The 25,293-nt window shown below is 36.0% G+C and overlaps 1 protein-coding gene across 2 annotated transcripts in view; it reads right to left on the reverse strand.

Annotated features, from left to right (window-relative positions):
- Positions 1–25,293, reverse strand: part of LRRK2 (leucine rich repeat kinase 2) — a 68,645-nt gene that overhangs the window by 7,932 nt on the left and 35,420 nt on the right. For both annotated transcript variants that reach the window (XM_074582633.1, XM_074582724.1), the window contains 24 exons: positions 24,008–24,156; positions 22,071–22,164; positions 20,003–20,189; positions 19,427–19,608; positions 18,668–18,897; positions 17,542–17,669; positions 16,232–16,450; positions 14,975–15,176; positions 14,266–14,354; positions 13,105–13,292; positions 12,024–12,178; positions 10,862–11,008; positions 10,517–10,708; positions 9,607–9,753; positions 9,179–9,279; positions 8,812–9,002; positions 7,978–8,138; positions 7,001–7,171; positions 5,002–5,102; positions 4,158–4,352; positions 2,991–3,184; positions 2,634–2,706; positions 1,647–1,831; positions 110–262 (listed from right to left, as the gene is read on the reverse strand). In XM_074582633.1, coding sequence (XP_074438734.1) covers positions 110–262; positions 1,647–1,831; positions 2,634–2,706; positions 2,991–3,184; positions 4,158–4,352; positions 5,002–5,102; positions 7,001–7,171; positions 7,978–8,138; positions 8,812–9,002; positions 9,179–9,279; positions 9,607–9,753; positions 10,517–10,708; positions 10,862–11,008; positions 12,024–12,178; positions 13,105–13,292; positions 14,266–14,354; positions 14,975–15,176; positions 16,232–16,450; positions 17,542–17,669; positions 18,668–18,897; positions 19,427–19,608; positions 20,003–20,189; positions 22,071–22,164; positions 24,008–24,156 — 3,834 coding nt within the window. The remainder of the gene's footprint in view (positions 1–109; positions 263–1,646; positions 1,832–2,633; positions 2,707–2,990; positions 3,185–4,157; positions 4,353–5,001; positions 5,103–7,000; positions 7,172–7,977; positions 8,139–8,811; positions 9,003–9,178; positions 9,280–9,606; positions 9,754–10,516; positions 10,709–10,861; positions 11,009–12,023; positions 12,179–13,104; positions 13,293–14,265; positions 14,355–14,974; positions 15,177–16,231; positions 16,451–17,541; positions 17,670–18,667; positions 18,898–19,426; positions 19,609–20,002; positions 20,190–22,070; positions 22,165–24,007; positions 24,157–25,293) is intronic.

Below are 25,293 nucleotides of genomic sequence, written 5' to 3' on the forward strand. Positions count from 1 at the left end.
TTTGCCCAAAGAATGGGGCAAATCCCTTACCTCCAGCAGGTAAAGGTACTATGCTAGAGAAGGCAATCTGACATTCAGCTTTCTATGGCCATCAATCAGAAATACTTACTTAAGAAAATGTGCACAGTCAATTAGTTCTGAAAGTTTTTCTGTCTTCTTGTCCCAGATTTCCACAAAATGGCTGTTTTTCTTTGCCAAGTAGATGGATTTGTCTATTGCTATTGAAATAATATTTGCATCGCTGTAAGCATTATGACAGAACCTAGATAAGAAAAAAACTCCAGTTAGATACACAGAAAAAATCTAGTAGAAAAACTTGACTATTGAGTGGGATTAGCTTCCCTCTAACTCTTACAGAATCATTCAGCCTTAAAACCAAACTGTGCTAGGATGCAACTGAAAGGGTTTGCTATAATCTTCCTACAGTTCGACATAAATTCTCACTGTAATGGAGTTATGCTGATGATATCCCCAGAGGCACATTAATGCCCAAAACCTATTAATAAGTCTTCCCCATTTGTCTGCTCAAATCACATATGCTCACATCACAGCAGGGCAAACTCCACCTTTCTCCTACCACTCTTTCAATGTTTGGAGACACTCAATAGTTCTTACAGGGCCCACAGGCCATAAAGGGTCACTCAACACAAAGATAAGTAAGCCTAAAAAGCAGCTGTGAGATTTAGTTCACCTTGCTCTGCTCTTGTTTTACTTCAGCTGACAGCCTTTTTGGCTATTTTCCTCTACATACGAATTTGTCTCTCATGCCAGCTCTGTGCCTGCATGTATCAATTGAACAGCATTAGCTTATTTCACTGACTCTTCAATTCATCTCAAAGAACAGCTCAAAATCACCCGTGCCTGATAGCAGACACTCGGTAACACCGCTACTTTCCCTAACGTTACTTGTTTTTGACAACTTTATTTTCAAAACTATATACAGTTTTGCCTCCACAAAGCTCAGATTACTCCTGTGACATATTTTGCATCTTGCCATTGAACTGCATTTTACTGACGTTTTGGTTTCTCGCTTTATATTGACACATTATTTTCTAAAGAAAAGTAATTTCCCAAAATAATGATCTCTACTAGCATAAAATCAAACACTGTTTTCCCTGCTCAGGGAAAACTCCCCTTAACTTCAGAGCAGGATTTGCTCAAACACACCAAAACCTGCAGTCTTCAATTTCTAAATAATGAGAAGTCAGCAATCATACATGACTGAACTATAAAGGGCAAAGATACGCACACATATCATACTGACAAACATTTAAGGACAAATGCTATGCAAAGTATGCGTGAATAATTCTAAATAAAGTAACCAGGGCCTGGACAAATGCAACTGGGGGAGAAAAAATGATCAGTTGCATTTATACATTTTCTGAAGAGATACTGACTTCATAAATCCTTTATATAGTAAAAATGCATATTCCTTGTTTAAAAGCAGCAGTACATACTTTAAATACTACTCACTGATCTTATTTTAATGCACACTGTATTCCATCTGTATTGGGGAAGGAAAAGAACGGAAACAAGAGAACTCAAAGAATGAGCTCTAGAGCAAGATGTTACATCAAAGTACTGCCAGAAATCTTTAATGAAAACAACGAAAGAGCCAATTAACATCACTTATAAAAAGAACTTACAGTTGACTTGTCTTTGTTTCAATGAGCTTTTGAACAGAAAAATCACTAGTTAAGGCAATGATCTTTGTTCCACAGCCTCCCCAGATTATATTCTTTTCAGATAAGTATGAGGATTCATTTAAGCACATCAGTGGTGTGCTAACATCTCCTATAGTTAGTATCTTCAAAGGTGTTGCACCCTTACACTGCAAGAAAAAGTATACTCTCCATTAGAAATAAGGAGTACACAGACACTCAGAAACTGTTAAAACAAGGCCCCACAGTCTGCTGAATTCAATTTACACAGCCAGATTTTCTGAACCATTATGGTACCTTTCCACCATGTTAGAAACTGGTGTCTCACAGAAACTGCCTGTGTGAGCAGAAGCAGGACAGAGCTGGGACTGATACTTTCTGCAACCCCTGGCACAGTTCAAGAACCGGAGGGAAAGTCACCGTGGAGACATCCCACACTGGACCACATTCGAGTTCTGCAATACATTGCAACTCCATAACTGCTCTAGGCTGCATACGGTCAGGAACCCTCAGGAACCCTGCATAACCCTCAGGAACCAGCTGATATAAGCAGCTCCCAGCATTTCTTTATCTGTTCTGTGAGCAGAACTCCGACCTACAGAAAATCCAAACAATATTGTCTTTTTTTTTTTCTTTTTTTCTACGAAAATTCAGCGTGAACAAAAAGAAAAAGGAGCTATAACAGCAATACTGTTAGAATATTCTTTATAACAGCCATTAATGTCACTCGCTAGTCAGTTTGCCAGGCCTTTCAAAGTCCTATAATGAGAAATAATTTTCCCATCTTAACTCTATTGGTTAAAACAGATATTGTAAAACATGTACAGTTCCTCTAAGACTGCAGTAGAAATTTATTTTTAGTTTCAGAGAAGCAATTAAAAAATAAGCTGCATGAAATTAAGCTACTGTTGGTAGTTACTTTACATATAACTGATATCATTTTGTAGAATAGACAGCAAAGAACAAGTCTACCTTTACTGCTCTGTCTTCAAAAACTGCCAGTCTGCCATCAGCTGTGCCTACCAAGAAGAAATTCTTCTGTTTGCTGAAATAAAATAAAATAATGAATTCTAGAAATGCCTTAATCAGGCAAGAAAAAATTAAATAAGTAGCCTCTGATATTTCAAGAGTTTCATTGAAACCTAAAAGCTAATACAACTACCTGTGGTCAGGAATGTAGTTACACTGGGTGCAAAATTAAAGTGAAAATGTAAGCGAAATAAGCAGATATCTGAACAAAACTGCATGAGTGTACAGATGTCATTTTCTGAACATCTCTGTTTAGTCATATTTTCAAAATGTAACCCAAAATATTTGATTCATTTATACCTTTGCTTTGAAAGAGAATTACAGTACAAACAAGTGATGGAATCTGACATTTTCTGCAGACGGTGCCTTCTTGTTTCTTCTTCTGTGTTAACTGCCCACAGAGAACCAGACTGGGTTCCTGCTACAATCCAGTTTTCTTTCTCAGTAGGAAGGGTCACTAAGGTCAAACTTAAAATTTTACTATCCGCAATATCCTGAGTCAGAAAAAAAGAGAAAAACAACCTGTTTATGATTTCAGTAACAGTAAATGCTAGTAAATTGATGGTAAGAAAAATAAAATAAAAATCTGCTTGGACCCTGGACAAACCCAAGACCTAACCTCCCCATTAAGAAATCTAATTCTCTTTTAGCAGAATACATCTTCAACTGTGCCATCTATCTCCAAAGCACTGGGAAGGACCCCTGAAGCAGTACACAGGAAAATCTCTATGCTGAATGCTGAAAAAAATATTGTCTCTCTCTGTTCTAATGAAGGTCTCAAAGCCATCAGAGAACTAAGCAAATGGAACCACACTGCAATATAAGTTCAGTTTAATTGCTAACAATAAAATTACTGGTCTTCTTTTTCTCATTTTAGTTTTAGAAAAAGAAGCCATATCATTTATACCAAAAGCTGCCAATTCAAGTGTATCATGGTCAACAGATGGCAGTTAAACAACTTTGATGATGACTCACACTCAGTTCTGGCATACATGTTCATCACAGCACATCAAGCCTGGGTAAAACATTTTCCCTTTTCTGATGGCACAGGCAAATGGTACAAAAAACAAATGAAAAGAGATGGAGGGTATCACCCAAAGTGACACAATGAGGTAGCATCCATGGGAAGACAGGAATCATTAAGAGACTAGCTGGATTGTTATGGGATGTAGAGATACAAAGGGCCTCCGTGCTAGAAATCACTTCCATCTGAGTGGAAGAAAGGAACCTAGTAGTGGAGAGACTGTACTATGAGAAAGCTCAGGCTGGATGGCAGGAAGAGAGGAAAAAGCGACTGCCGTTTCTGCTTCATTTCATGGGTACAATGATGACTCACTTATGAGAAATCTTTGTTCTCTCAAAGCTTAGCTCTCCAAAAGTAGTATCCTGCTGTTAAAATGCAATTACTTTGTCTGAAATACATCTGGGTGCCAAAAAATTAGCTTAAATGGCAACTTTCCCACGTACCTCACAAGTGTGTCCATCTGTATTTAGGTTAACAAATGAAAGCTGTGCTTTTTCTGTGTTCCCATTGCCTATCCAGACTCCTGCCTTCTTGCAGCTTTGATTGGCAGCTACCATGCACTCTGCTGTGGACGTGCTGGGTATTGAAACATACCTCATCAAACAGATAAGCTCTGCTGAATTCAAGATCTCATAAACCTACAAAGAAAGCCACAGCATGCAGATGGTAATAACAATGGCTTGTACAGTGAGAAATACATAACAAGCAACGGATAACAATGTTTTATGGAATATGGACACAGTATCTCAGCAGGTCTGCTCATTTGTATTACCACTATTAATGAGCAATCTTTGTGCACTGAGCAGCTTTACATTGACACTCATTTCTCTGTTAAAATTTCAGGAAGTCAATGGGGTTAGGGCATGTTTGAAAACTTCACCCATTTCAAAGGGCAACACGATGTGTGGTAACAGCCAGTAGGTTTCGGATCCACAGTGCTGTTCCTCCTCTCACATGCATGGAACAGTGTAGACTAACCACCTTGGTACTAAATAGCAAAGTCCTTTTTGCATAGCTCTGGTAAAGACCATGAAGTAATCCGAATCCTGTTTCTTTACAATAACTATACAGCAAAACAGGGAAAAACAGCAGGCTAGAATAAATGGCTGGTAGATTTGAATGGAACAGTTTATCCTGGATGGCAAGAGCAGGCAATATTGCATGGCTGTTTCAGTTCCAGAAAAGAAGAAACCTGTGCCTCTTACTAACTAAAACGTTCCATTCCTTTTCAGAAAGCACAACAGCTTCATCTATCTCAAAAATACAAATAAATACACTAAGTAATACCTGGGAAGATGTTGGCCGTTCCTGAGGGTTTTCCTTCAAACACTTTTTAATTAAATTTTCAACTTTAGGCCAGGGGGCACACCCATATTCTTTGACAGGATCTAAAATGTAAAATTAGATAACTTCTTTAGTTCAGAAATGGGAGTTCTGAATAACTTTCTTCTTATTTTAAGAATTCATCTAATTTCTTACAGAGTTGCTCTAAGAAATACCATACTGTTAGGTAAAATGTCAGCATGAACAGCTTGGAATCGCTCATCTGCCATTAAATGCTACAGCACGAAATGCTAGAGCTAGAATCCTTGTCATTAAAAGCAGTTAAAGCAAATGGGGTTTGCCTTAACTTTTTTTTAATGTTCCTATACCTGGGACTGAATCACAAATATGTGTGAGTTGTGTTTTGACTAATGCTGACCATTAAAGGGCACGTCATTTCAGTCTGCAGTTTTTTCAATTCCTGTGAACATTTTTCTCCACGTTTAACTCTTCTGTGTTTCGCCAGAAGTATATGGAATACAGATGAACTTGCAATAAAATGTATAGCAATTTAGACAAACAACTCTATATAGCATTTATGAGATATGGAAGTTTAAATTCCCACTCAGTGCTTTGAATGTGTATCTTACAACTATAGGCGCTGACCTCTCTAAGAACAAATCACCCATGAATAACAGCGCCTGTATTGCATTTCCTTTTAGTTCATCATAATCCACAGCTGATATTCCAGTCCTACATCAGACAGAGGTAACATTAATGATAAATACTTGCAAATGAACATATCCTGTTCAGCAAACGATAGGCACTGTTTACTGTGACCTCAGTCAGCCCGTTTTTGGTGGAAATAGATAAATGATGAGCATGTGCACAGATGGAACTGTACTACCTCCAGAAACTAATACTTCTGATTATTTCATAGGGCTTATAATACAGGAAACAGCCAGATAGACAGCTGCACTCAAGAGATTCTTAGTCTTCAGTTCTTGGGACGGCCTCTTTAGGGAGGGGTTTTAAACTGTCTGAGCTATGAATTGGACTATTCTCTTTAACGAGTAGAGGATGTATGAACTCTCTGTCTCTCCTAATGGACAAGCCATGCCAGATTAAGTGGTACAGTTGCTGCCCTTTCCTAGATGGAGTGACTTTTCAGTCTTAAAGAATGTTTCATGAGTATATCCAATATTGCAGGGCAATAAATAAGAATGCCACGCATTAAGCTTGTAGTACGATAAAACTTCAACAGCTCTTTACACAGAAATTGCCAAATACTGAGTTACACTGTCAAGAAGACTACACCATGTCCAGCCTGAGAGCCTGTTTAATCTTCCTTACAGCAGCCAACAACTACATATTGTAATGCAAATTGAATATGAAGAACTTTACATAGCTGGGCAGGGACTCCACACTCTTGACAAGTTAAAAGGGAATTCCCTATTTAAAACCTTTAGGGGTGGCTGCTCTTTCAAGGGAGTGGCACTTTTTTTTGGAAAAAAAAAAAAAATAAAAAAGATGATTTTGAGTTTGTTTTGTTTTTTTTAAAAAAGATTTTAAGATATGCAGCTTCTCTATAATGGATTTTTTACCGTAATGTATCATGATCAAAGAACACAAGGGAAATTGTGTTTATCTTAGTGCATGATATCACAGTAATATGTAAGGGTCAAGTCCAGACATGGCATTAGAAGGTACCTTCAGCAACATCCTTTTTCCCTAGGTCTGGATAAAGTCCCAAGTATACAAAACCTCTGTTTCTTTAAAAAGTGAACCAGATAGTTCCTTTGAAATTGCAATGAAATTATAACCAATGTGATGTTGAATAGATGCCTATTTCTCACTATTTCCAGTCCATGTGAAATTAGGAGAAGCTTCTAAAAATTTCTATTATTTAGTCTCCTCCTCAGATCACTGCCAGATACAACATAAAACTTGAGAGGTGTTATTTTCAGAGGAGGCAGGACAAATGACACACTTTCATGTTAAAACTTTAAGAAACACGGCATACCTGGCAACTTTCCTTGTATTGCTAATTCATCAAATTCATTTGGAAACTTCAAGCCTTCCATTATTCTACCTCCTCCGGTTAAAATGTCATAAAGCAGCAAGCCAAATGAATAAACATCAGCTTGCTGATTGTAAATAACATTTCCTCTGGCAACCTCCGGTGCTCGAAATCCTGCAAATAAATCATTTATTAATAGTTGTGATTCATACCAAGCTGATGCCTTCTTTATCCTTTTAAGAGCAAACACTTATTGATGAAAATGTCACAGGAAGTACACCAAAATGGCACACTATTTCTGGGCTGGCAATAGTTTGCATGTGGCAAACCTCCAAAAATATCAGCAATCAGTATAAAGGAAGGGGACAGCACATTAGTTACAGAGCTCCTGCACCATTACACATAAAATAATTCATTTAGCAATGAATATTGAAAATGAAAGGCAAGTCTGCAGTCCTCACCGAAGGCCTAACATTTAACACTTGAAGTCACACCCTCAGACAAAGTTTCCAAGACATAAAGACAATTTTCAAAGTTGTTAAATTGTTCCGTGCTTTAAAATAGATAGTAATATGTTCTCTCTAAAGTCAGGGAACAGTGCAGGCATTTATTGCCTTTAAAAAAAATTAAGACCTACCTATGCCTTAATGAAAATTAAAACAACAAATAATTTTAGCAGTATAATTTCAGTATCACAATAACCATACTAAAACAAGACAGAAAAAAATCATAATTAATGCTTGCAATTTAATTTGTTCTCTTTTTAAAGAGAACTTATTGATTCTAAAGAGTATGCTCCTTGATTCTTCTAAAAGGGGTTAAAACATGAACAGGCAGAAAGGCCAAGAGGTATAAATCTGGCATCACAACCTGTAATAGGATTAGGACTATATTTCATGATTTTGACTGGAGTATAGATTTGAGTTACTTCTAGCTATTTTTTGACATAATGCACTGTAAAACAAAGCATTTTTCCATACCTGGTGTGCCTTCAGAGGTTTTTATTCCCATTCGGCAACAATACTGGGCAATGCCATAGTCAGCTATTTTTGCAATAACAGCTGAATTGGGATACAGGGTAAAGAGTAACACGTTGTGAGGCTTTAAATCACGGTAGATGATCATTGCTGAATGCAGGTACCTGTTAATCAAAAAAGTGTGTATTGAAAGCATTCCTAATTCAGGGATGCATCCATACACACACACTGAATGCATTATTCCCGCAACAGTAAATTTTACTTTCAAATGTTAAATATTGTGTTAAAAAATGTCAAACATTACAATACCAACATGACACCACCTTACTGGGTACTGACTTTAGAATTGTTCTGAAATACTATTTACTGGCACATAAACATTGCAGTATTTTAGTACCAAGTTGTATCTGAAGAGTCACTGGCAGTTTGAAAAGTGAATCTTAGAAGTTTAAGCTTCACTGGTCCCTGAGCTCCTTTGCAGGTTTTGTGGTTTTACGGTCACACTTCAACAGCTCCTGAGCACATTCATGGACTTTCTGAACTTTAAAAATGCACTAAACTAATTTCTTTGACATTTTAATAAGAAATCGACAGCCACATCGAAATTCCATCGATTTCTCTATTTCTCTACTTATATGAGCAACGCTTGTTAGCAGAAAAAAAACAGGTAACAAAAGTTTGTGTTATGTATCAGATAATCAATCATAAAAATACAAGCATTTGTCTGACCCAGGGAATACTCTACTTGAGATAAAAGGAAAGATAAGCTTTTCATTTGCAGTATATTCTACTTGCAGCTGTATCCTGCTTTTGCAGCAACACAGAAGTCACATTTACCTTAAGCCATCAGCTACGTGTAAAGCTATCCTGTGCTGAAGTGTTCTAGTTAAACTTGCATTGTCTTGTTGAAGCAAACGATCGAGAGATCCTTTAAGGGCTAATTCCATCACCAGCATCCGGGGACGGATTGCAGCAGCCAGCAGAGACACTAAACTGGGGTGATGGAGGTGACAAAGCACTGCAAGCTCCTGTAAATCGTAAAATCAGATGAAATACTGGAAATAGCATAACCTCTGTAGCTCTGAAGAAAACTCAGAAATGTCTTGGAGTGAAGTCTTGCACTTTACTTAAGCTTTTTAATGTCTTCACTAGGGTTGGTATTCCAAGAGCAGAACTACAGAAAAAAAAAAGCAGTATTTCTTACTTGTCTTAGGAGCCTGAGGGAAGTATGTTTATTGAAAATCTTTACAGCAACCTCTTCTCCGCCATAGGATGCACGGTACACAGATCCAAACCCACCATCACCTTTTCAAAGATAAAATTGAAAAGAATATTAAAAACAAGGGGATATCAACTATTTCTCAAAAAAATAGCTGAAAGGGTCCAATTTTAATGTGTGGATCATCTACTGTGTTAAGCTTCATGATCAGTAACATAAACATATAAAAACCAGTTTCCTAGCACACAAATTAATGGAAAATCAAAACTCAATAACCTGAAATTCAGAATACCTTAAAAAATACATTTCCACAGAACAGAAATCTCTAAAATTTTTTCCGTATGTTGCACAACTGACTTCAACATATTTGTTTACACAAGCTCTGTAAAAAAATCCTAACAAATAATGCTTACCCAAGAGAAATTCAGGAGCTTCATCAAATTCCAGCTCATCATTGTTCAACATAATATTTCTAGGCAAATCAGCCAGTATCAGATCAGGAGCAATCTGAGCTATTGGAATGGTATGTCTTGGTTGATCTGGATTTACCAAAAGGTCACCTAGGAAAAATAAATGAGACATTTGAAAAAAAAAAAAAGAAAAAAAGGATAGTCATCATTCAAAAGGCACTGAAAGGTACATGGATCTCTGTGAGTCTATATGATCAATGTACCTAACATTCAATTCATATGTGTGTGTGTTTGTTTATATATATACATAAGCACGCACAGACCTAAACATACATACACACACATATGGAACAGAACGCTAATTAAGTTTGCCATTCAAATTAATGTATCTTACATGTTTAAGTATTTTCAAGGTTCTGTATATGTACCAATCAAATGTGATAGCAAACGTTGCTATGTAACAACACCAAACTAACCAAGAGATTATTTTTCTGTCTATAAAAAGAAAGAATTCTCTTAGTATGTAGAATGTTATCATGAATATTGCCCTTTAAATTACTGTTCTATGTGGTCCAATCAAAAGATTTAGTATCAGTTTTACTATGTGCTGGTTTCAGTTCCATGAATGAAGTTACATTATCGCTACTATGACAAAACAATTCTTTTCATTATTGCCACTGATATATGACTATAAAGAATAGCTGCAATCTGCCCCATATTCTATACTTACACTAACAGCTCTTACATAAGAAAAAATAACAAGTTGCTTTTGACTCATACTGTAATTATTTCTTACAGAAATGAAACATTTTTAAATAACATGAAGTACACAAATGTTATAAAGGAGATGTCGTTTAGTATTTATCTACATGCAGGTATACTTTGAACAACCTCAAATGGCATAAATATATACCTTCTTCAGCTTTTTTAAGTAAGTCATCGAGTAGTATTTTTTGGTGTTCTTCACCATCCTGAAAGCTGTACAGAGCCCATTTCTTCAACAGTGTTTCCCCTTCACCGCATACATCTATATCCAGCAAACCTGGAAACCATTCTTCCATAAGAGAATCTATGTGATCCACAACTTGCCCCAAAAGGATGCACCCTTTAAGAAATCAGAAGAGGGAAATTACAGCCTCAACCTGCCATACTTGTAATTACAAAGCTAAACTCTACATTCCAAAGGCAAGAGCACAACAAACCAAAATGCCAAGCTGCAATCAAACTGGAGCAAAAATCAGGCTCAGGAATAATTAACCTTTTCTGCAAGAAGGTGCCGTAATTTTCAAAAAACTGTCTGGGTTGTTGTCAAATACTGCTGATTCCACTAGACAATAAGCTTCAGGAGACCAATTCAAGTAGATGCCTTGTCTCCAATACATTCTATTAGGACGAAGAGCTCGCTCTAGAAAATACAAAAAAAGATTAAAAATCTGATCTCCAATATGAATGTCGTATTTTAAAATATGAAGAATAATTTATGGTACTTAAAATATTTAATTATGATTGTAGGTTTATGCCTACCCAAATAAAAAAATAAAATAAAGGCTAAAACTTTGCAGACGGAATAGCTCCACAAAAGCTGAATGCACGTCAACTAATGTTCAGTTCTATAAGACAAACTAAATATTTAATGGTAAGACAGTAAGTCATGCAGCAGGTGATGCATGCACGGATTACAGAAATGCTTAGGTACATTCAGGTTCAAATACAGAATATCCTAGGCAACATATGAAAAAAAGTCAGTGATTTAAATTTTCCCTCTATCACACATACGTGAAATATTAAGAATATGGAAGCCTGTGCTCAGGAGGAAATCAAATGCCAGGAGACCAGGCAGTTATAAATGACATTTGTATGTCTAGCAATGCATATTTTTCATACTTTACTTGTCACCGGTATTCATAAATCACACATTAAAAAAACAAAGATGAATGAAATTGCAAAGTTCAGCAGATAGACCTCATGTCAAAGCATAGAGTTATTGGGAAAAAATTAAAGATGCTCCCCCTCCCCCTGCTGCCTTCTGATAAAAGCAAAGGTTTTAGACTTTCATAAAGGAATGAATCTGAAGAAAAGCAGTTTGTTTTTCTGTGTGGAAGGCATATCCTTTTTCCTGTATTCCTTGTAGAGGAGAATGGCAATATTGCATAAATTTAAGGATTTCCTCTATCTCTAGCATGTGAAAAAGAGAAATAGGCTGCATACAACCTTTAATTTCTTTTACACAACACTGTACAGATCAGGCACTATCTGATATTTCTAAGTTACAAAAATGTCCACTGTTCTTTTTTCACATTTCTGAACTGGCCAGAAATGAGCTAAAGCAAAACAATATTAGGGATTAGAGCTTTAAAATGCAGATGTTGGCATTCAAAGCAAACACGCTCACTCTTGCTTTTGAAGATAAAGATTTGTACCTCTTCCTGACAGCATGTAAGGTGATATTTCAAGCAACCTGTTGATCAGCCTGGACCAAAATCCCATCGGAAAGTACGGCATCTCATAAAGCCTGATAATAATTTCTGAATTTTCACAGTGGGGAAGCTCTATAACAGGTCTGTGATCAGACAAACTGAAAGAATAAAAATATTAACAGTATTTAATGATGTACTTTATCCAAACTGATTGATGACATACATTATTATGTAAAATGCATTATTTATTAATGAATGAATGATTGAAATGATCAGGGAGCAGACAGATAGTGTATATTCCGATTCTGCTTGTTTGTAATAAAGTGAAGTTCTGCTGTAATTTAAACCCAATAGAACCTCACTAACAATCATTAGATATCAAATGTAAATGTTATAAAAACCTGAAACACACATAAGCCAGGTAAGCCATTCAGAGCAAATCTATCCCAGGACTCTGAAGAATGTAGAAACTCCAATCAATGCAACCATGCAGCACTCTCTCCATTAAGCAAAATAAGCATTATTAAACACATGAGGGAAATCTGTAACTGAGGCAGAGAAACTGTGTCACCTGCTTCAAATGAAGCAAAAAGACTGCATTCAAATACATAACACTTTTTTGTCACCACATTTAATAACTAGACTGTTTGGAGGAGATACTGCCTCTGAGTAACTTGACTGTGATTCTCACTCCAAGCAAACAGGCTACAGAAATTCATGGTTATCTTTTATAACGCAATAAATATCCGCAATGCTGGCATACCGTGATGTAAAGCTAAATTATAATCTTCCTGCTGCAGTCTCAAAGCATCATAACTATAAAAGAAATATTATCCTCATAAAGCCTTTTAACATTTATAGATTCCATTTATCCACCACGCTAACAGGATGTAAGCTTTATTTGCTACAAGATTGGCTTAACATGCCTGTGAAACTGTTCACTAAAATGTAGTGTACTAAGTATGTATCATGTTTTCATATACGGAACAGCTGTGATGGTCAGTTAAACTAGTTAGCCTGATGGGAGCTTTTAATTTCAATTGATCCCTATGGCTCTCATGTGTGGGTTTAGTTCTTTGCTTACCTGCTTGGGATTAGTAGCTGATCCTCTCCTAATGGCAACGCAATCTGAAACTTTTCCAGAAGCTTGAAGTATTGTGACATGTAGATCTTAGGAAACTTGCTCTTCTTTAAAAGGAATTTTTCCACATCTGAACGCTTAACAATTCCCTTAGGATATTTAGAAAACCCTTCCACTTTCACCGTCAGAATCTTTCAAAAAAAGTGAAACTATTTCAGGTGTACAGTCATCATCAGATTGCATTTTCCTGACAATCTTTTTTCCCCTGAAATATTTGATAGCCTATTGGTTAGGGGGAAAAAATGGACTACATTTCACAGCGAAACCAAACATTTCCATAATGCTAACCAGCAAGACGACAGCAGTGAAAGTATTCAACCTGTCCAAGCCACTAGCGTGCTACCATTCTTCAGTAGCTTTCACTATTCCACATTATATGGAGATTTATTCCATGAGTTAATTTGTGAAAGTGTTCTCTGAAAGAAGCCTATGTACAGTGATTTTTCATATCAGCACTTCACACAAGCATACTGGTACTGACAACATGATCTTCTAGGTCTTTTCTAACTCTTAATCCAACCAGCTTTAAAGGCTCAAACTTACATTTTTGCCATCTCATTTCCTGCACTGAATGAAAGGTAAAGTTTCAGAGGTTAGGAAATCTGAATATGTACATATAAAAATTTTGAAATTGTTTCTAGATCAATATATCAGCGATGGTTTCCATTTAAGCTACTCTCCCGTCCCAACACGTGAATCTGTATCACTCTCCTCTGCCGTCAGGACCAAGCATACAATGACCCTTCTTCCCCCATTCTTACTACTTCAATCCAAAATTCCAGCTTTCACTTCAGCCTATCACAATGTATTGCAGGATTATCTTGCATCCCTGGCATTTTTCTATTCTAGATGTATTTTTGTGTCCAGTGTAGTTTAAATGATATTGGACATTACAGCATAAAAACATAGAACCACTGAGACAGACAGTTGTCTAGAAAGCAAAGGAAACAGAAAGAGCCAGGTAAACCAATCTGGGCCCTGAGAAAATTCTAGATCATGAAACAGTTAAGCAATGGTGAAGAAGAACCACTGATAAATTACAATGGTTTGAGACAGGGGAAAAAGTTCCATGAATATAGATACAAAAAGTAATCAGAGTCTAACCTGTGCCATGATTTTACATAGCCACTTAGGATCTACAAAATACAGATCTCTTAGCTGTAGTGCTGGGTCTTGAAAATGAAGGAGTACACCTGCACAAAGAATATTGTAATTAGCCATGCATTTCTCAAGCTCCATATTAAGCAAAATAAACACCCCTCTCTGGGCTGTTTTTCTTACATGACTTGACATGAACAATTTGAATAATAAATACAGCTACCGAATTTATGTCAATATCTCAGGAGAGTAGAATGCAATCATCGTTTCTTCAGCTTTACCTTTATTTTCAGATGTTTTGTTAGATTTGTAAACGGACTTCGGTTTTAGCCAAGCAGCTATGCTCGGTGTGGTTTATTATTTAATCTTACAAAGTCTGTACAGCATTAAGATAAGATGTTACATATATTTGCCTAACTGCTACTCTATTCAAGCTATTACAACTGCATCTTTCTTCAGAAACTGCTGTCTAACCACCAGGTATGATGTTTTCAAGGAGGGGTAAGATATATAAATTGTTACAGTAATGATCCTTTATATCATGGAATTCCTTTATGACATAACAACCTGGATTATAAAACTGTTACCCAAGCTTAAGCATTTCAGCTCAACACTTTGTGGCAACCCTGTGCGAGATTTAAAAATGTGTACAGGTCTGTCTGCTGCAGATTTGCAACAAAGTGCTAACAAACATACATTGAAGAGAATATTTTACCTGATTCATTTAGAAAGTGAATCGCGTGAGGGAGTTCATTTTCATCCAATTGTAACTGGCTTTCTTGTACCAGTTCCAGTAAGCGTTTCTGATCAATCACAGGAAATTCAACTGGGACATTTTTACGTTCCATTAAAATTCTTTTCTCCAGTTCCAGGTAGCTGTCAGGAATTAGCTGACCAACCACCGGTTGATCTCTGATCTGTATAATTAAGAATAATAATCTTATATGTATTATTTATTCATGTGAAATGCAGACAATAAAACTAAGATGTAATGTGATTATGTCCACTCAATACTAGCAGCCAGAAGGAACAAGAATACTCATTTATTGACTAACATCGCTTCTGAAAGGTGTGATTAGATGTGACTAATTCTTCTTTCAGAATTACAATACGAATGTCTTTCTATAAATGAATACTCAAAGAAGAAAATACTTCCTTATTACATGTACATAAAAATTAAAAAATTATGTCTTCTAAGAAGTTCAAAGAGAAGCTTTGATTTGAAGTAAAAGGAAAATATCCAATGTACGAACAGATGATGTCATACATCTCAGGTTAACACAAGACAATAGGCAAATGAATAAAAAAAAAGATAACTCTTATAATCTGTAATATCTCTAGACATGTCTTTAGATAAACTGGGGTGAAAAGGGCAGTAGGTCAATTAAACGTCTCCACTGCTGATAGTCAGTGGAGAAGAGGAGAGGAAGAAATAAGTTTGGCCAGGTTAGTGACACTGAAGGGAAACACAGTCGGGTGCTTTGCCCCTGTTTCCTGAGCCTGAGTTCCTTCCTGGAGACATCCTTTGACCTTTGGTATTAGTCTGCACCTGAAAAACAGGTTTTTCGTTCTTCATGGGGGCTGAACTAGTAATTTTTTTTGAGTAAAAAGGGAAACAATTTTCCCACAATCTCCAATTCTTAGTTTGTAACCTTCCTCTCAAAGAAGTTAAACATCAACGCAATGTAGCATTTTTGCGTGTCAAAAATGTCATTAGTACTTTGTGAAAATGTAACTGGTACAAAACTTAGCTGACATTTTTACTAAGTTGATTTTTTTGGTAGAAAATGAAATGAAAACAAAACTGGCAATTTTCCTTCATTATTTTGCTATGTGTAAGATCTTATGAGTTTGCTATCACACTAAAAATGTATTTAAATGTATTTAATTATGTCTTTAATTAATGTTTAAAAATGTATTTACTTAAGTAAAACTAGGATGTTTTCAATATTACAAATAGTATGTAGCTTACCTTGAAGTGAAGGCTCTCCTTTATTATGATTTTCCGAAGTCTGATAATGGAATCGGATTCTTCCGTAGCATTCACAAAGTGATAATCTTGGATTGCTGGGAAGCCTCGTTTATTCAACAGCTCTCTAGTAATTTTAGTCATGCAGGCCTTACGTTGCATTTCATCAGAAACATCTAAATGAGTGCCGACAAGAATGACGGGGGATGTTGAAGCTCGAGCCTGTTAGTAAGATCCACACCGCTGATTAACTCAGTAGTGAATGTTGATGTTACTGTTTTACATCCACCTTTATAAAAGTGCGCAATTTAGTCAAAACAATCATTACAATGAAAAAAGCAATTCTTTCTTCCTCTTTAAATATACCTCTTTAAGTAAGTTTGAAATCTGAAATACTATTTGATGGCTTTATTCAGAATAAGTTCAAACAGCAATCCCGTATAATAGCCTTCACTGGATAAGGCAATAAAAGTGCATCAGCCTATATGAAACATATTTTTTAACATACAGAGAGCAGTCAATTTCAAAATAGAAATACCAAAAAATCAGCTTTTTCTAAAAGGAAGCAGTGTAGATCTGGATTTCAAGCTTTGCAGATTAATAACATTGTCAGTAAAATAGAGGGATAACTTTATTTTTCCTTAAAAAGTAAAGGGTACTCTGCTCGTTCCCATCAGAACAGTGCAGCGATGAAACACCTGCTAGTACTGCATAGCAAAGGAGAACACATCAGAAATGGTCTTCACCAACACTAAACTGACTGTAACCCTCTGTCCCGTATCACTGCTCAAGGTGAAGAGGAAAAGACAAGTTTAACAAACAGGATCAGTATACAAAATCTTTACGTAATGGCATTGCCCAGCCATGGCTAACCATCATACAAAAGGAAAGGATAAGTAATGCTCACCATGGGGTGATTCCATTAAAGGAAAATAAAATACTTAGAGCAAAAGAAAAATATATAGGCGGATTCTCAGACCAATTTCCTTATCATAGTCCTGGAATCATCTCTATTAACAACAGGAGGCTAAGCATACGCTTAACAGCACGGTTTCAAACCAGCATCTAGTCAGTTTTATATTAGTCAAATTCTGATCTCCCCAGAATCTACAATGGCATGTATGTCTTTGTATGTCTACAAATATTTTCATATCCAATATCTGACGTATTTCAGCTCTTGTTTCGTCTTACTATTTTTATTTGCTGAAGAGCTTCTTTTCTCTTCCCCCTCTAAAAATACGTGTAGTTAATTTGCTGTTCACCAAAAGCTCCCTGGAAAGAGGAATTCCATTCTGTACATATCTATGGCTTACCTTGATGTTAAAAAGCCATGGCTTCATAGCATCCACTTCTGCTTGTCCTTTGCTGAGATCATAAACAGCAAGATATAAAGCTCTTTGGGTCATAAAATGAGGATGGGTACTGTAGAACTCTTCTTGTCCTAATGTTAAAAAATTTCCACTGTTTAGTACTTCCCTCATTGAACATCTTCAGATCACAAAAAAGCAGGAGAACACTTATTCTCAGATCACTAATCCACAAATGAAATGAATGCTTACAGAAAATTATCTAAATTGACAGGAAATGGGTAATAACTATGAATTTTAGGCAGGTACTCTATGGTAGATCATTCACTGAAGTGTAACATTGAACTATGTAAATCAAGAAGTGTAAGATTTAACAACTGGATAAACATGGTTGCTACAATGACAGCTTGAAAGGTCATGATTCTTTAAGAACTACAATACTGAATTTCTCCCTCACTCCTTCCTTCCTTCTTCCCTCCCTTTCTCCTATTCTTTCAGCAGCTCTAAAATAAGACTCCTAAATTCACGTGATTAAGCACAATTGAAGCAGGACATTCAGCTTGAATGCTGCTATTCTGTGCCTATCCATTGTGATACAGACTGTATTTACATGATCATGGACCAATGTTTAAAAAGAATTTTCTATAGCCTAAAATACCCCTGAATTTTAGAAGTGCTTCTGGAGTTCCTCAAACTTAGAAAGTCTTCCAAAAGCCCATAGTTCAAAGACTCCTCCTAAGAGCTTTGTTTTCTGTGACCTTATGAAACAGTGATACTGTAGAGCCTTGAGAGACCCAGACTATAAAAGGGAGAAACAGAGTTGAGTGGAAGACAATTCTTCTGGTGATTACAAGCCATTTTTTACTGTTCTGAAATGACAGTTCTACACTGCTATGATTAAAAAGAGTGGTCAGACCACGTTTGGTGATGAGAAATTCCTGAGGCTTTATATTAAATTTGAGGGATTAGCTGCCAATTTGCAGAATTCACTAATTTATAAGTGGTCACTTAACTTTTAAGGTAAGTTTGCGTGATTCTGCTGGCCACAATGTAGAAATTTCACAGGCTGACTCTTAAGTGATGTATTATGTTAGAGAAGACAATAATAAAGCACAATAAACTCTTGAAATACCTCCAAAATCCCACACATTTAATATAAGCTCTTTCTTCATTTTGCCTTTCCCTTGAATGATCCAGTCTTTCACATCAATGCCTACTGTAGCTTTTGGAGAGCTCAATTCTGTTCGTTTGCATTTCATTAGTTGTTGTAGCAGGGTAGTTTTCCCACTGCCAGTGTTTCCAACAATCATGAGCTTCATTCTGTTATAAGGTACAGCCTTCTTGAGTCGTTGTTGAAGAAATCTGGCATAAAAAAGTTTGCAGAACTCACAGAAGTGTATAATAAAGAAAAATACCAGCAGAACTCAAGACCAAGGAAAAATCTAAACCCATACAATTTTCTTAAAATTTTCAATATTTGTTTGATATTACTGGGATTTTAACAGTCTATGCAAATTTATGATTTGAAAGTTAAAGCTTAACTCAGAATTTGTCCCTTTTTTTTGTTTTGTAATTACCCAAAAATATGCTCTGTGCAATGCACTTGGGAACACAAGAAACATATTAGAAATAATTGGTAAGCACCATTTATTGCACGGTTTATAGAAGCACCAAATTCAAGAAGTAATACTATTGTAGTCTAAATCACTAAAATCTGTTTTATATGTGTGTATTGACATGTAATGATATGACATACGATATATGATATGATGCTGGAATTTCACAGGACAAACCAGCATGTCTTTTCAAAAGGATATGTTATTTTCTTAATGCTTACTGCATATCCCAAGAAAGCAAAACAAGAATATTCAAGAACAATAGGGCAACAAACCTGATAATGTCTCTGGCTTTGTATCCCACATGTTTGAAGTCTAAATTAAGATGGAGGCCTTCCAAAGGAAGATCCCAGATTTTGGACAGTCTTCCCATTTCGTCTGGAAAGAATCTCAAATCGGGATTATGACTAACATCCAGAGAAGTCAAGTTCTCTAGGAAGCCAATCTGAGGAGGAATCTAAATAAAAGAACATTTAATGGAACATTAAAAAAAAAAAAGAAAAAAAAAGTATTAGCATGAATACATTAAATATTTTAAAAAAACTAGGTATTATTTTTACTGCTGTAGTTTAACTTTTTTTAATGAACAGGCTTAATATCCAACACTAATAGACAAAGGACCCCAATGAATTAATTACACAAACTGATTATATGACACAAGATGCCAGACAGAAAAGCTTAATAGAATATGGTGATTTTCATTCACAGGAAATACTATTTACACTTACATTGCATTTTACTAATAGAATTTACAATGATATAAGAGGTGACATGAAAATCAAATGAAATCGAAAAATTGCATTCAACGGAAAAGTAATTTCATTTTCTTTAGGTAGAATGTTACACTTTACCTCCTTTAACTTGTTGTGGGACAGGTGTAGCTTTTCTAGCCTAGACCATGCACATGCCTTTTCACTCAAGTCCAAGACATCTATTTGATTATGATTAAATAACAGCTCCCTTAGGTTTAATGATTTCCAGTGCATTGGTCCAGGCAGGCTTATGATCTTGTTTTGGCTTAAATCTACTGATCGCAAACTAAACCCGTGAAAATAAAAAGGAGAAAAATTAGCCAATGAAAAAAATAAAACTGAGATTAACTAGAACTGTATTAATTTTTAATAAGTAAACAAATGGATTAGATATCAGAACAGACAGTTTTCTGACAGGAATGCAGAAAAAAGAAGATAGAGAATTACTACTACGAGCAAAAGTAATTAAGATTTTATAAGTAGGTCTTCATTACCTCAGAAAAAATTATAAGAAAATACATATGATTGATTCAGTATAACATTCTTTCAGTGCATTTGTCTGTGAATCAAATAGCCTGGTCATGAAAATAAACATCCACATTGTACTTTGTGTAAATGTTTCAGATAGTAAATGAGAGAGTGACTTTAAATAAGAGTACGTATTGTGATAATAGTCTCCTTCCTTCTTTCCATGATTTGCAGACATGCGTAGCTCTGTTCAGATGAGTAGAAGACACAGATAAATATGGTTCACACTCCTGTAGTGCAAATATTCAGTAATTAAACTGTAAAAAGTATAGTTAATATACACTTATATCCAGGTAACAGGGAATAGAGTTTAGCTCAGGATTCCAGTTCCTGGTGAGTACTGGACCATGGAGTACGCTGTTACGTGCAATGTCTAACTTACTAGAATAAATGTGTTAAAAAAGTTAATTGCAATCTAACGTAATACTAATATGTATTTTCATGTGCTTTTTTATAAATTTCAAATTAAAAAAAAACCACAATGGGGAACTTCCTGGTATTATCAATTTTCTAGAACCCCAGATTTCACTTATAAACTAGGTTATGTGAACTGCTCTCTTTCCTGCTCCTAACTTAGGAGATCAACATCAGATGGTATGGATATCTCACTCTATCAGAATGTTTCTATCAATATATGTTTGTAAATACATGTATCTGCTTAAGTTATATAGTTCAACTACACAGGTATTTAAGAACTACATAAAAAAAGAACATTTAATTTCTGTATGTCATCTGTTGGACAAATACGCTGTTTATGTTACTGTGGAACATGAGGCACGCAAAAAATTCCATGCAACTCCTTATTGACTTGTCTGGGCTAGAAGATGTAGAAGCTGAAAGGTGCGCCTTTTTCAACACATCCGTTAAATATGTTGCTGTAAATATAAACGTTTGCATGCTGAAACAGTGTAATAGCATGCTAATAATGACATGCTCTATGCAAAGTTGATTAATGTAAGTTCACAAATCTGTGCATCTGCCCTCCCCACGGTGCCATCAGCACTCGTATCTACCCACATCTATCAGGTAACTGATCTGATCATCCTTTTCAAGCACTCCTTCCACAATCTGATTCTAGTGACCCGTTAAGGTCAGTAACTTCTATTAAAAAAAAAAAAAAAAAAGCAGAAGTCTGATTTTCACATGAGTAACGCCTTGAAGGTATAGCAAAATAAATGTCACATGCATCTTTATCACAATTCCATCTAGAGGAAGTGTCGTTCTTTGAGAATAGATATCTTGTGATATTTGGGAAGTGAAAAACTGATCTCAGTAGCCTTGGGCAAAAGTCTGCAGAACTTCTTGAAAAGGAAGAATTGCCAGTATCTTTTTATTGCTGGTTTCAAGAAGATAATAAATTAATTCTGGTCTTCTCAGCAAGAATTGTCAGCTTCAGCAGCAAAGCAGTATATTTTCAATAACAATGATTTGAATCTGAGGAACAGAATTTCTCAAAATAATGAAGAAAATGTGACTAATTTGTCTTCAATTAAAAGCTACTAAGTTTTGGATTTAACCAAGAGAGATTTCCTGAAAATCAGTAAAACATGCAGAATTTTCTGCTTAACAAAGGCCTCGCCATCAGGTTTTCTTCATCAAGAACTTGACATTAACTTCAGTAAATAAAATAATAACTTACTGTGGTAGAAGAAGAATTGCTTCTGGAACATTAATAAAACGATTTTGGGATAATTTTAAGCTTGTTATGCTGGACGACAACTCAGGTATTATTTCTAGAGTAGAAAAAGAGGTTAATCCTATTACTTTTCAGAACTATTTAAACTATTTTTAAGACTGGAGTTTTCTAAAAATCAAAGACAGACTAAAAGGTTGGTCTATCATCTGCTATACACAGGACTTTGTACAAGCTACCAAAGGCAGAATCTGATTTTTTTTTCTAAAGCTTATTTAAAACTAAACTCCCCAAATGAAAGAAGCTTAGAACTGAGTTAATGTATTGGCTTTTATCACCTTGCATGGTATTATACTTCATCTCATATTGGCATTAAACCCTGGAATAATCTTACTTACACTTTGCTGTATTGCCAGTATATATAACATTCCCATAATTCACCCAGTGAGTGATGGGTCTTTTGCATATAAAAATGACTCTAATGGCTCAGCTGTGCTTAATGCAGGTGTAAGAGCTACCTTCTAAAATACTGTGACAATAATTCAAAATGCCTTATGTCAAAATGTCAAAAAACTTTGTCTTGAAGACCGAAATAAATTCTGACAATAACTTAGCAACTCCTGCAGTATCATTAAAACCTCATTTATGTAATTTTATTTTTCATAGGTAAATTAATTTTGACACCTTTGCATAAAATATGCTAAATCGCTGTAACACACTCTGAACTCAATTAAATTGCTTAAACACTGGGTTCTAGTGAAGGTGATCCACCCTGTGGTACCTGAGCTATCTGCACATGGCTTGGAAATACAACACAGGAGCTACAGAAGACCTGTTACTTCTGAACCAGAAGCTGGAAGCCAAGTGGGATACTTCAGGGCATCTCAAATGACACCTGTGTTCAGGCAAGTGAATCAAACATCCTATCTTATTCAGAAGACAACGTTGGATATGGTGTGATAATACTTAGAATCATAGAATTATTTAGCTTGGAAAAGAGCTTTCAGATCATCAAGTCCAACTGTAAACCTAACACTGCCAAGTCCACCACTAAACCATGTCCCCATGCGCTACATCTACCCGTCTTTTAAATACCTCCAGGGATAGTGACACAACCACTTCCCTGGGGAGTCTGTTCCAATGCTTCATAACCCTATTGGTGAAGAAGTTTTTCCTAATAGCCAATCTAAACCTCCCCTGGCGCAACTTGAGGCCATTTCCTCTCATCCTCTAACTTGTTTCTTGGGAAAAGAGACCGACACCCACCTTGCTACAACCTCCTTTCAGGTAGCTGCAGAGAGCGATAAGGTCTTCCCTCAGCCTCCTTTTCTCCAGGCTAAACAATCCCAGTTCCCTCAACTGCTCCTCATAAGACTTGTTCTCCAGACCCCTCACCAGCTTCGTTGCCCTTCTTTGGACATGCTCCAGGACCTCGATGTCTTTCTCATAGTGAGGGGCCCAAAACTGGACACAGTATTCAAGGTGTGGCCTCACCAGTGCCAAGTACAGGGGGACAACCACTTCCCTATTCCTCCTGGCCACACTATTTCCAATACAAGCCAGGATGATTGTATGATATGTATTTCAGTACAGTATTAAACCTATATTAGTACTAGATTTGCATGCTAACTTTGAATTATTTCCTCTAACTTCCCCAACAGTACGTACGATCTCAAGTACACGCAATCATTTTTATAGCATCCAGTACAAAGGTAAAAACAAGACGAGTTACACTGAGTCAGATCAAATGCCCATCAAGCCCCATTGAAAGTATACTCCTTCCAACAGTGATCAAAAGCTGATGCTTAGGGAGCTGTATAAACAAGGACAAGCATACATGGTGTTCTTTTCTGTTCTCCCAAGACTCCAAATGCTGGTGGCTGAGTACTTTTGTGACTTGGAATGGTTTCTAGAAGGTGGATCCTATTTTCAGAGATACTTACCAAGAGCATTCATCCTGGCGTTGAACTGCTCCAGTTTTGTACAGCCCACAAGGGCATTCTCAGCAAGGGATGAAATATTGTTCTTACTGATGTTTAAAATTTTCAGTTCTTTCAAGCATATGGGTGAACATAAGCATGAAATTCTGTTTCTATGATAACAAGAAAAAAAAAAAGTCATGTTTTATTTAGAAACTATTAGCTAAAAAGTGAAAGAGTATTGATCTGACAATGTTATCCTTACAATGGTAAACAAAAGGAAGACTTTTATCTGTATAAAGACTGACCAGTCAGCAAAAATACTGGTACATGTGGCAACATGAAGTTACATGATGGATATTAAGATTTTTTCAAATAATTTGGAGAGTAAATGTCAGAATGTACTACAAGGTGTCATTTCCTCACAATTCCACACAAAGAGGGCTGTTGCATTTGTGAGTAGTTCTGTTTACTAAAGATATGTGTTTGCAGGATTATCATCACAGAATGACTACCGATCTGAAAAAAAAAAAAAGCATGGAATCCCACATAGGGGATACAATTCAGGATGAGTATGTAATATTACAAACAATGGACTCTGGGAAGAAAAACAACAGAAAGAGACAAAGGTCCTGAAAACACAGAGATAAAAGAACTATGCAGCACTGTTTTGCAAGGGTAATATTGCTAATAAAGTTCAAAATAAAGCTAATGAAGAAATGCAACAGGATTTTGAATTTAAAATATTGCTTTTGTAAATTTGATTCACATATTTAATGACGCTTGTTTTAGTTACATGTATTGCTATCTTTATTCTATGTGAACTTCTGTGTAAAAAAAATATCACCACCTTATTTAAAATAAATTATGAGAGATGAAAGAGACAGCATCTGCAGTTTGCAGAGCTATCAATAATAGCATTTTTAAGAATTCTGCAAGGGTATGAAGTATCTCACTCACTAACAAATATGATAAAAAGTGCTGGTAAACAAAAAAAATGACATATATTCTCTGCTTCTCTCATTTAAAACATATTCATACCAATAAATGCACTTCCACAAATCATACTTCCAAAACACCTTTGGTGAATACGAAATAAATTGGAAAGTATTCTGCACACAGAAAACCTAGCTGAATACGTTAGACAACACAGTCCTGTGATGAACAGAGTGTCAGCAGAAAATCGCTGAACTACAACATTTTTAGTATGTTACTGAAACTGCAATGCTGTTACATTCTATCAAGGCCCACAGATATTCTGTAATTCTGTATTTTGCAGTACAACACTGACAACTGTAGCAATATACACT

The sequence above is a fragment of the Larus michahellis genome, chromosome 1, assembly GCF_964199755.1.
Source record: "Larus michahellis chromosome 1, bLarMic1.1, whole genome shotgun sequence".
In the NCBI taxonomy this organism is placed as follows: domain Eukaryota; kingdom Metazoa; phylum Chordata; class Aves; order Charadriiformes; family Laridae; genus Larus; species Larus michahellis.